The sequence below is a fragment of the Panicum hallii genome, chromosome 2, assembly GCF_002211085.1.
Source record: "Panicum hallii strain FIL2 chromosome 2, PHallii_v3.1, whole genome shotgun sequence".
Classification (NCBI taxonomy): Eukaryota; Viridiplantae; Streptophyta; class Magnoliopsida; order Poales; family Poaceae; genus Panicum; species Panicum hallii.
In genome coordinates, this window is record NC_038043.1 from 443224 (window position 1) to 455801 (window position 12578).

Below are 12578 nucleotides of genomic sequence, written 5' to 3' on the forward strand. Positions count from 1 at the left end.
GCTTAGGTCGTGCTAAAAGACCATGCCGTAGCCCACCCAAAAATAGCAGTGAGTGGGAGCAGTTCCGGTTGACCTCGGGGTGCTAGCTTGAATAAATTTATCATGGTTTTGATTTAAATTTTTAAAAGTTTAAATTTGATTGAATTTCACAGGGGTTTAACAGAGGGTAGAACATGGTGTTACAATCTTGTTTGTCACCCTCTGTGGATCAATCAAAAGCTCCCAATTACTGTTACATCGATCAACATATTACTGTTGGCCAGCATCAGGAGTGGTTCTTTGTCTGGATTACTCTGTACCAGTTTGGTCTTTCTGCTGCGGCGCCCGGCCGTCGAGCCATCCCTGCGAGCGCAAGCCCTCCCGGACGAGGTCGCTGTCGTGGTAGTCGTCGCGGAAGCTCTCCATGTCGTCGCGCATGCCTGTGACGGTCGACCAGAGGAGCTCCTTCTTCCACTCCAGCCGCGGGAAGCCGCAGCGCTTCTCCCCGAACTCGTCGCAGTACTCCAAGTCGAAGATGTCGTGTGTCAGGCGCTTGGGCACGCCGGCGGCATCCCTGGCGCGGTTGTACTCCTCGACAGCACGCAACATGTCCTCCACCGGCGGCAACGACCTCCGGCCGAACAGCACCTGCGCCACCCACCTCGCCTGCACCTCGTAGAACAGAGGCACCACCACCTTCTTGGGCGCGCCGACGAAGGAGAGCAACGGCGCCAGCGCCGGCGGGAAGGTGTGCTCGAACAGCGGGCCCACGCGGTTGTCGTCGACGGTGACGAGCCCGGCCGTGTCCAGGAACGGGAACGAGTAGTCGTACCTAGTTCGTTGGACAATTGATTGGATCGATCGTCAGTTGGCATGTCGCATCGCCCATCAATCGTCTAGGCATCTTCAAATGTTCTCACTTCTCACCCTGTGCATCAGCGACGACGCCGGAGCCGTCGGCGATCACCACCTGCCCGTCCTCGCACAGGCAGTCGATCTGCGGCGCAATGGCAAGCGGCAAGTCAAGCAAGCCTGATCACAAATTCCTGCCGGATTATGTATGTCCATGAATGAAAGGATTAAACGTAGTTGCCTGGAGGTGCAGGTGCAGGTGCAGGTTGGGGGTGCCTGGACAGCGCCTTGAACACGCCGGGCGAGACGCCGTCCATGGACTTGACGCTGACGTGCACCTGGCTCGCCACGCCGAGGAGCTCCAGGGCGATGTCCATGCCGCTCTCGTGGAAGCCGACGACCACCACCACTTGGTCCTGGAAGGAGTCCGGGACACGGTACGAGTGGGAATGCAGCTGCCTCCTGCTCCACTTGTCCATGCCTAGTTTTGGTTGTTCAAGGACACGTACAAATTCATCTCAAACACGTACACGGCAGAGAATTGATTCATCAGAATCCCTTGCCGACACTGGATCTACCACTAGTATTACCGTTGATGGTCGGGAGCCATGGCTTGGAGTATTGGCCGACGGCGACAACGACGGCGTCGAAAACCTCCTCCGTCGTAACCACCTCGCCTTCATCCTCACCCTGCTTGGCGCACCTCACCACCCACCGCATGACGCCGTCGCCGTCCCCCGGCACCAGGCTGAGGCGCAGGACCTTGGTGTTGAGCCTGACGGCGCCCATGAGCCCGAAGGCGTCGCAGAAGTCCCTGACGTAGCGGAGGAACTCGCCGTGGGCCGGGAAGCGCCGGCCGTCGTTCCTGGGGTAGAACGGGAAGCCGGAGACGCCGATGATCTCCCTCGGGGTGATGAGCCGGACGGAGGCGTAGATGCTGCTGTGCACGCCGGCCGCCCCGAGGGGGTCGCCGCCGCTCTGCTCCATGACCGTCACGCCGTGGCCCTCCCGGCGCAGCTGCCAGCCCCGCGACGCCGGCGCCGACCACGCACACCTTCTTGGACGACACCATCGCGCCGTCGATGGGTGGACCCGCAGGCGCGCGTCTCGTCGAAGATTGTCTGATCCCCGCGCCTTGGACATCAATGAGTCGTGCAAGCGCAACTGCTCCTGCCGGCCTGCGTAACTGCGTTTGTGTGACTGACAAGACCTCTGAACAAACTTTGCACATGATGCTGTTGCAGATAAACAAAGATGGTGTCAGATAACCAGTCACATTTATCGACACGTATGACGACGCATAAATGTTGGTTGCTTCCTCCACTCTCTGGACGACACACGTGCAAATGAACCTTCCCGGAGACAGAGAAATAGACTGTGATCGATGCAATGATTTAGAGTAAAGCTTTGTAGACACAGTTTTTCCTTGATCAGGTACGCTCGTCACGTCAGGGAGTAGCAAGGCTGATTGTCAAGTCTTGGTCACCAATGCTGTCTCTGTGTGTGTGTGGATGTTTTTCCACTCACTCTGTCTTGCAACTGCTGCTGCCATTTGTACGAGTGATTCCCCTCTGATCCAACATCACAATGTCGTTGGTACACGAGATGATGTCAGATTATTAGCAGTAGAGTGATGCAGACAGAGATGCTTGCGAATTAGCAGTAGAGTGATGTCAGATCCAACATGCTTGCACATCTTGACCTTTCTTCTCCGTCGTCTTGCTGAAATCGAAGCTTTAATTTTTGCGGGCGACTGGCGAGGAGGCCACCAAACCTAGCCCGAGCAGCAGGAATCGCGCTCCTCCAGCGTCGTCAGATTGAGCTCTTCCTCGCCTCGGAGTGGAGGCTGAATGCTCGAATCCTCCACTGTGCTCCGAGCTGCCGGCGAGCCCGCCGCCGGCGATGCCTGCTCGTCCTCTCGATCCCTCTGTCGCTCCATCTTCTGGATCCCTGCCTTGCATCTCCCGAGCCTGTGCGTGTGGGTTTGGCGCTTATGGGAGCGGGATGCTTCGCGGTGGCCGGCGGTGTCTAGCGCACGGGCACGGCCGGCCGCCCCGGGAGCTCTGCTGCCGATCCGGAAAATTTGCATACAGCTCCTTGCTTTGGATCGCGACTATTAATCGTGATCCGAATATACGTGGATAACCCCCTATTTATATTAATTTTATGCAAAATGCCCCCTGATTTGGTTTGGTTCTCTTGTGCCCCTTGCCGGCTGACCGGCTCATCCTTTCACGCCGCCGGGCGGCAGCCGCCGGCCACCTCCGCCTGCCGTATTTCCTCTCCATGCCCTCGAATCGCCGGATTCCTGGCCGGATCCCGGACGAGGCGGAGCGGAGGAGATATCCGTCCAGCGTAGGACGGGCGACGGCTACAAAAGCAAAGATGGACTCTTTGGATGCGCAGCGCCCGCCGTCTGGGGCGGTCGGGCCAGGGCCCACCTCACCGGCGTTGAAGAAGAAGCCGGCCGACCAAATCCACAAGGACCTGAAAGATTGCCATGCGCGTATTCTGAGAAAAATGGCAGATTTGCCGTGGCCGGTGCCCCTATGTGCATCTCATTCAGCATGGCCAAGAGGTATCTTGTTGAGTCTGAACCTCATGAAGATGCTTGGCATGTGCAAACAAAAGCAGGCAAATCATACAGAAACAATGCTCGTGTGTGTTCGTCTTGCAAAAGCACTGGATCCTTTCATTGTTGCACAGATCAAACCGTTACATTTGTATCACAAATAAAGGGATCATTGTAGCTCAGTTGAATTCTAGAACAACCTCTCCAGAGGGACAGGAGACACGATAGAAAAAATGATTCAACAAATCTTGTTGCATTATGGTACAGGTTAAGCACTCGAGTGAACCAATACACCGTGAACATCATGCCATCACTTATTAAATGCATATACATTGGACAATCACGATCTAAACTCCATTGCCCAAGACTATCACATACAAAGGCTCCATCTTACAAAACTATACACTCGTGTGACAAGGATACAGAGCCCCCAAAATGACAAAACTGACTTCCCCGTGTTGGGGTCTACTCCAGTAAATAGGTCGAAGTTTTGATTCAACACCACTTAAGATTCTTCATTCTTTACCGGAGTCCACTGTGCAGCTTCTTTCTTTCTCCTGACAAGAAATCCAAAACCAAACCCCAGCAGTAGTGCAAACATCACACTGCCTCCGATTTCCAAGTACAAAAGAGGAATTTTTCGCACGGTGCTGACTCCTGTGCTGAGTTTTGTACCATCCACCGCCTCAGCAACACTGCTGTTACTGGATACTTGGCCAGAAAATATCTCCACCATATCATGGACTTGCCCGTCATGGTTTCCCACATACGTTAGTGTTAGCTTCTGCCTTGTTGCTGCAAGTCTTGTGTATCCAAACACACCACCACGGTACATGGACCTCTCAGGCTGCGGAAAGATGGGAACATCAGGGTGATCAGGCCTTGGTTGCCATATAGGTTGCCAGTCTTGACCACCCATCCCGATCACAAGATGCACAGGGGCACCAGGGTATTGGAAGCTTGACGAAGTGTTAACACATTGGAAGTTCTTCATGGGGCAGAACCTCTCATACCTGTGGACATGTCCCCAGAGTGCAAGGGTCACATTGTATGTCACCAGCAGTGGTTCCAAATTCTGGAGCATCTGCTGTTTCAAAGCAGCATCCCTGGTTTCATCACTTGAGGTGTACATGGGACGGTGGCCCTGAAAAACAACGAATGGTGTTCTAGTTCGGTTCACCTTCTCAAGGTCCGCTTTTAAGAAGTTGTACTGGTCACTGCCTTTAAGAAAATTAGTTTCAGTGGACATGTACACGAAATGCACCACACCTGAATCAAAGGAGTAATAAAGATTCCTGGTGTCTGGACCACCATTACCAGTAGGTAGAATTGAATTGCCAGGCATTCTGAACTTGACGCTATATGGTATTCCACACTCGCCCCCTCCGTCCTTTCCATAAGTGGCCCATGATGGTTTCCAAGGTTGTGATGGCCAATCATACTCATGATTTCCTATACAGACATGGTAGGGGGTATTGGCAGCAATAGGCTCAATCTGGCTGAAGAAATGATCCCATACCCAAGAATAACCTCTAGCATAGCTGATGTCCCCAATGTGTGAAATAAAGGCAGGTTTATCTCCAAGGGCTTCAATATCACGGAGGATCCACTTTACTGTGGACAGGCTCTCAGCTTGTGTGCGAATGTAGGTGTTGTAAGGCACATACGTTCCCATGTCACCAAAAAGAAATGCGTTGGTCTCATTGGCTTCACTGTCTCGTGAAATAAAGCTGTAAGTCTCGCTCCATCCTCCTGTGTCACTACCGACCTGCCAAAATAGTTCAGTTGATTAAATGTAATAAATAAGTGTATATAAAGATGCTCATCATGGGGAAGGCCAGTGGTGTTTAACTCCCCACACAACTGGATTCAAGTTCTAGTATTCAGAACATAAATTTTAATTTTAAAAATCATAATTCCAAATAAAAGGTCTGAGGTTCAAACTCTAAACAGAAGTATTGCTTAGTGCGTACTGAACCTTCTGGCAACCTACTAAATTCTCAGAAACCTATTCAGTCATCAGTATACTAACTTCCAGCTGATAGATACCCCTCATGCAAAATAACATGCTGACATGTCAGTTAAACAACATTGTCATATGAACCACAGAAAAAAATTGACAGTAAAGTAACATTGCTCTACCTTCTCATGACCTCACCCATGCATATCTTCATATACAAAACAAAAGCTTACTAAGTTGCCTATGATGCATCTACAAACTTCCATCTTTGCAACAGAATAATCCATCCGGTTCACTGCAAAGCTCAAATCCTAAATTCAACATGCCTACATTAACCTGATTGCAACTTTAGGCTGCAGCTCATATGACTCAAAAGAAGCTTCCCTTTTTCCCCTGAGACAAATTGATAATTGATAAAAGCAAAAACTTGATTTTATTTAACGAATTGATACAGGGATTAATTGGTACCCAGAAAAGGAAAAAAAACAGATCATACAAAGCTACATCAATGTTAAGCAACATGCTCAGAAAAGGTCCCTTGAGCAATTCAGTACACGCATGCACGCTAATTTGACTAAATTACAGTACAAAATCCCATCTTTACAGCACAATAATCCATTTCGTTCACTCTAAAGCTGAAATCCCCCATTCAACGCACCTACACTAACTTGATTGCAACTTTGTCTGCAGATTTTATGTCTCAAAAGAAGCTATCCCTTTTCCTGTGAAACAAATTGGTAAAAGTAAAATCTGATTTTTTTTTTGCAAATTGATACAGAGATTAATTTATACCCTCAGAATCAGAAAATATTGGATCTTATGAAGCTACATCAATGTCAACCAACAAGTTAAGAATACGTCACTTGAGCAAGGCTTTTCTATATTAAAATTTTAAAATTTACAATCCAATCACAATCTGCATTGACACATTTTTCTATTGGATACATTGACACATAATACCACATTAGCTATTTAGTAATACAAGTCAATTCTGAACATTCATAATCAATCCAATCACAATCTGCATTAGCAACTGCTAGAACATTCATAATCAATCCAATCACAATCTGCATTAGCAACTGCTAGTAGATACTTACAACTCATGTGAAGCAACAACCTAAGAACAAGTTACTTGAGCAAGACTATTTTATAAGCCAATGGGCAAATTATCAGCAAGTTAAAATACTTCAACATTTCAGATATCTTCTTTACAAATGGTAGCATGAGAATCATAACCTCACTATGGCACAATGCTAAATACAAAATTCTATCTTTTTTCCTGCACCCTCCCAACATATAGCTTTACTACTTCAGATATCTATACTAGGAACTGTAACTTATGAATCAAAAATCTTGCTATACCTAATGCTAAATCAACACAATGTAATCTTTGGAACACAATGATCCATCCAGCTCACTCTAAAGCACAATCAATTCCTAGCCTAGCACAAATGGGGTAACCCACCTGCAACTTTAGGCTGCAACATATTGACTTGGAAGAAGTAAAATTTCTTTTCTAATTAAAATGATACAGACCTAAATTTCTACCCAAAATCGGAAAGATTGGAGCATTGCAAGTTACAGGAGTGCATGATTTACAGTACCTTGTAAAAGTACTTCCTTCCGGGCTCCAATCCCTTCATGAGGCCGTCGAAGACGAATCCCGGATCCCTCCAGGCGACGCTGCTGTTCGCCGGCCCATCGCACATGTGCTTCTGCTCGTACGTCCTCACCTCCGTGGCCACCTCCTTCCACCCCTTCTCGTCGTCTTTCTGCCGCCCGTACCTGACGACCCTCTTCCCGCCGTCGCCGCACAGGAACATGACCCGCATCTCGTCGACCGCGTCCGCGAACGCGAGGTGCACCTGCTCCGGGCGGGCGGGGTCGCCGACGTAGACCTCGCCGGAGACGGCGACGCGGTGCTTGCCGTGGGGGAGCGGGTTCCGGTCGTGGTCGATGTGGTGGTAGGAGTACTCATTGGCGGGCCAGCGGAAGAGGCGGAACTGGTAGGGCGCGCGGAGGGTGGGGAGGCGCGGGAGGGATAGCTCCCCGTGGCCGTCGCGCCAGGAGGCGGAGCCGTTGAGGAAGAGGTAGCCGAGGAAGTCGCTGTCGCGGGAGGACGGCGGCGAGTAGATGGCGACGTAGTCGAGGCCGTCCGGGGCCGGGAGGCCCGACCAGCGGATCTTGATCTCGCGGTCGGACGGGGAGAGCTTCGCAGGGGACGCGGTGAGGGTGGTTCCCGCCGCCGCCTCGCCGGCGGCGAGGGCCGCGACGGCGAGGAAGAGGAGGAAGGGGAGGTGGGGGTTTTCGGGGTGCATTTTGCTGGGGACGCCGTAGAGAAGTGGCTCGGTGACGTGTCCTGAGAATTTAGATGAGCCCCACGGTTGGTGACGGTGTGGGACCCACCTGTCAGTGTAGCGAATCTTGAATGGAGATTTCCATGTTTACTAAGGGGCTCAGGGTCTGTCCGGATATTGTGACTTTAAAAACTATAGTATTAAGAGAATAGTATTAAGAGACTGTAGTTTTACAAGTTAAAGACGCGCAAAACCGTGGTTTAGAAAAAAGAGATCCGGAGTGGAGTTTTTTAAACTCCAGAAAGACTACGATTTCGATAATATTACGGTTTTTAAAACTACAAAGTTTGTTGCATCCAAACACCCATAAGCTTTTATAAATCAAAGTATTTTATAAAACTGTAGTATTAATCCAATACTTTAAAAATACTTTGTATCTAAATAGGGCCTCAGTTTCCTGGAGGATGGAGTGGGGAATCATATTTCCTGAGATGAAATAAAAGACGCAACATGTTAGGATTTTTGGTGGGGCCGGCATCTAAAAAGCTTCATCATAGGAATATTTAATTTTGTGCTAAACACGTTCCCTTGATAGTCCTAAACTTCGATATGAGAAAGAAACCATCGTCCAAACGTAGTACTCCCTCCGTCTGTAAAAAAACAAGTTATCCTAAGAATTATAGAATAAATTAAAAAAAGGTAAAATAACCATGTTTACCCTATTTATTACCTATATTTAGCATAATTGATTTTTGCATGCACGTGCACTTTCTAGATAGGGTAAGATGATTTATTTTTTGGGATAATTGTTTTGAATTCAGAGTTGCAAGCAGTGCAGGGTTTCTCTCTGAGAAAGATGCCAGGCCATGCATCATATCGAGCACATGTAATGAAATCTGGGCCAGCAATATATGGCCTGCACGAAGATTATCATAGTATTCCTGTGGCGAGGACTGACGGAGCTGGCGATGTTTAATTTGCATTATATTGGCAGCCCACCTTTACCACTGAATGGAATGGATGCGTCGTAATTTGTTGATCCGGCCCACCAATCTCAAAAGCCCAATAGGCCCACTCACCGTCAGGCCCAGGATCCATGCATATGTTGCACTATTCTCTTCTTCTTCTTCTTTTTTTACCAAAGCGTGCGTTGGTGCAGTATTTTAATCAAATAATGCCATCCTTAGTTATCTTGATCGACGAATCCGAATCCGATCGATCCTGCAGCAGTGAACTGGCCGGCGCAAGGGCACGGACTGTATGCACGATGCAGGCATCATGTCTAGAGCAAGTTCAGCGGTAGAGTAGTCAGCTAGAAATTAAACAGGTTAGTTTTAAATTAATGTCGATCTAACAACGTAATTAAACGAGCTTGCATGCACGTACGGGGTCTTCACGTATATATAAGCTTGATGCATGATGCAGGAAGCAATTAACAATGTCATGCATGCAGGTTTATCTTGAACTGAACTCAGGCTATGATCTGCAGTACGTGAATGAAGAGCAAATAAACCAGACAAATCACATTCATTCCCAGAGGACACGTACACCTGATATTATATTATAATCCTTGCAAGGAAATTATTAAATAATATACCAGCTAGCAGACTCCCTTTTAAAACTTGACGTGCAATTGACTAATCGAGTAAATTTTGGCAGCAGAGATCGATCAGGATTCAGGGCTGCCATAAATATTACAACCTGGGGCGACAGTGCAGGATATATATCCAGCTAGCCGGTAGAGTTCAGTACGGACGGTATGTCTGTCTGTGGCATCCATCAGTAATTCAGTATCTGCAATACGTAATCTAATCATTGTCAGAACTAGAGGTGTATTCATGTACAATCTACATGTAGTTCCAGCATGCAGCTAGGTTAGTTGTGCGGTCGCTGGCCTCTCTGTATATATGCATGTATGATGCATATTATATATTATATCATCTTGATTAATCCAATTTTTATGTATATAGATCGATGGCAATTATATAGAGATATATTCTCTATTATCTTCTATTATCTGTGTACCTGCATGTGCAAATCACTACTACAAAGACGATTCGTAGCAACACTCCGTTTTTTCCCGGAGGCGGATCAAAATGTAACCTTCCTACAAAAGGAGCGGGGGCAGACTCGCCACTGGAATTGCATATTTCGGGGTGGGTGACGCCATCACCCACCCCTGAAAATGAGCCCCATTTTTAGGGGCGGGTGGCGATCCGCCTCTAAAGATGGGATTTCCAGAGACGGATGATGCCATCACCCACGCTTAAAAATGAGGCTCATTTTCAGAGGTTGGTGATGGCGTCACCCGCCCTCGAAAATCTAAAAAAAGAAAAAAAGGAGGGGGGATTTTTAAACTTGATTTCGTTTGAGTTGGGAGCTCTAGGTACCATGTCTTTTCTAAGCTTTTTATTAAGGTCTAAATGGAGCTCTCTTAGGGTACAAATTTCACTATTTTATGTGTTTTGCCATATTTTTTGAATTAATTGAATTTTCAGTAAAGATGGCGCCACCCGTCCCTACAAATATTGTACCCTAAGGCTATTGCCCTATAGAACTAGAAATTTGTATCCTAAGACTATTGTGCCCTATAGAACTTGAAAAAATATGCTAAGTATATTTCGGATTGTATAATACTTAAGAGTATGGAAACCAGTATGTATGGCTTGAGTTGTATGAGACAATAAGTGTTGGACAACCCTACATTGTTGTTTCAACACTCTTAACCATTATGTAAACTGAAATATAGTTATCATATTTTTTTCTAGTTCTATAGATGACAATAGCCTTAGGGTAAAAATTTCACTTTTTTTGATGTGTTTTGCTATATTTTTGAATTAATTGAATTTTCAGTATAAAATTGAAAAAGATTTCTAGGGGCGGACGGGGGTCACCCACCCCTGAAAACCGATTTCTAGGGGCGGGCAGGGGGTTCACCCGCCCCTAAAAATCCCTGCTCTTTATATGTTGAACGGGCTTAGGATTTAGCAAAATTTTCATTTTGCGTGGACGAGGGCATTACGCTGCCAAAATTTTCTTTTCCCCGCCGGTGCCTCTTCGCCGCTCGCATCTGGATCCAGCCTGCCGCTGCACGCACCTTTGGATCTGCGCACACCCTCGGCGGGTGGCACTCCTGCAGTCGTCGGTGGCCCCTCCCTCCCTCGGTGGTGCCCCTCTCCTCCCCTCCCTGCTGGCCCACGTCCTCCCTCGACAGCAGGTGAGTTCTTGATTTTTTTTAGAATCAGAAATAGTGATATTTTGAGAATGTGAAATAGTGAATTATTATTTCATGAATAGGCATATGGCAAGTCGTGGCTTTGGTCATGGTAGATTGGGTCGTACTAGTGTCGGTCGTGGTAGGGGGCATCAGGATTTCCCTTTGCCTGAGGCTCGCCCTCCTGGCATCACTTTCAGCACAGTCAACAGGACTAGACCCGATGTCCTCAAGCAACCGTAACAGCTCCAGAAATAGTAAGATCCATCTTTTTTATCTTATTAAGAACATTGATCCTTATTAATGTTACATTACTTCTAATGCAGCAGATCGATGTGTTTACATGGCTTGCCGAGGTAGTAAAATGCCCAGGTGGTACACCTCCTTTAGTGGAAATCATTGAATACCAATAGTTTGAGAAACTAACAATCTCTTTCGAGATACCAGCAAGAGGAGATCTAGGTACCATGATTCCAATAGTTGCTAGTGGTAAAGAATCACCTATTCAGATGACTTATGAAAGAAGTGCTATGGAAGCTTGTCTTTTCGAACTTGAGAGATATGGTTATCTAATTTTAAACTTATTATGGTTCAAAATCAGAACGCTTCGACAAAATGAACATGATATTGTTAGTATCTGTGTGAGACTTGTACAAGAAAATCAAAATGACATGTCCTTGTTAATTTGACTGTGCGAAGCAGTTCATAATATTTGCCTTCCATGATATATTTGGCAACACCTTCACGACTGTGAGTTTGAAGATTATTTTATGTGAAGCTATGGACAAATTGGGTTATCATTGGTACGAGTTTGGGATACCCGTCCTAGGGAAGGCCTGTACCAGACTTCTATTGAAGTTCGATCTACCTTGTTTCATACTGCGGAACCAATATTCACCATCTATGGCAAAGCACTTCCTCGTAGATGTGAAGCAAAGGAAAGCTCATATCCGTGCTTTGTTTTTATTGATGAAAGCCTGGGGTACAACATTGACGATGTTCAATATGTTAAGTACCTCTTGCTTGCGAATAATATCCGTTAGATATGTAATGTATGCATGCAATTGAACATTTGCTCCTTGGATGTAATATGTGTCGACTTATCGAATATTTCAATCACATACATCTTAAATATTTAGATGTTTGTATTTCCAAGTTCCTGTGGCCATACATTGTGATATGCTTAAATTGAAATAAGTGAATTATTTGATGGTCAGGGTATTTTCAGGGATGGGTCATGCCCTAAGCCACTCCTGGAAATCCATTTCTAGGGCGGGCCATGGTCTCACCCGTCCCTAAAAACCGATTTTTAGGAGCGGCTCGTAGGCTCACCCGCTCTGTAAATGGATTTTCAGGAGCAGGTTAGGGCATAACCCGCTTTTGAAAATCGTTTTTCAGGTATCCCGTCTCCGCAAACAGCTATTTTATACGCCCTTAAAAATATTTTCTGCTGCGCTAGCTGGCTCCTACATATTTGGGGCAACGCAACGGTCAAGCAGGAGTAGTGCCATGAAAGCCAGCCGTAAACGACAGTACGTACAGATTTAACATTATCTGTCACGGCACACGTACGTACTGCTTACTGTTAATTCGGACAGACAGGAGGAGAAGGAGCAGCAGGACGGGTAAATACATCCTTTTTTTTTTCTCTTTTCCACGCATGCAGCTAGCTACGCACCTGCTGGAGCGGCGACAGACAGGATG

The 12578-nt window shown here is 47.0% G+C and overlaps 1 protein-coding gene and 1 pseudogene across 1 annotated transcript; both read right to left on the reverse strand.

The window, feature by feature from the left end:
- Positions 1-155: 155 nt before the first annotated feature.
- On the reverse strand, positions 156-3478 carry LOC112880584 (annotated as a pseudogene).
- Positions 3479-3625: 147 nt separating this feature from the next.
- On the reverse strand, positions 3626-7688 carry LOC112880583 (probable inactive purple acid phosphatase 2). Its single transcript, XM_025945292.1, has 2 exons — positions 6968-7688; positions 3626-5171 (listed from the first exon to the last, which is right to left on the reverse strand). Exons 1-2 carry the CDS (start codon positions 7679-7681, stop codon positions 3909-3911), a joined length of 1977 nt encoding a protein of 658 aa, XP_025801077.1. The 5' UTR covers positions 7682-7688; the 3' UTR covers positions 3626-3908.
- Between the last annotated feature and the right edge of the window lie 4890 nt (positions 7689-12578).

Bases quoted from the DNA above. Each gene is read 5' to 3' on its own strand.
- LOC112880583 (XM_025945292.1), bottom strand. From the start codon at position 7,681: ATGCACCCCGAAAACCCCCACCTCCCCTTCCTCCTCTTCCTCGCCGTC. The intron at 5,172-6,967 runs GTACTGTAAATC...CTATTTTGGCAG, and splicing joins GAAGGAAGTACTTTTACAAG to GTCGGTAGTGACACAGGAGG.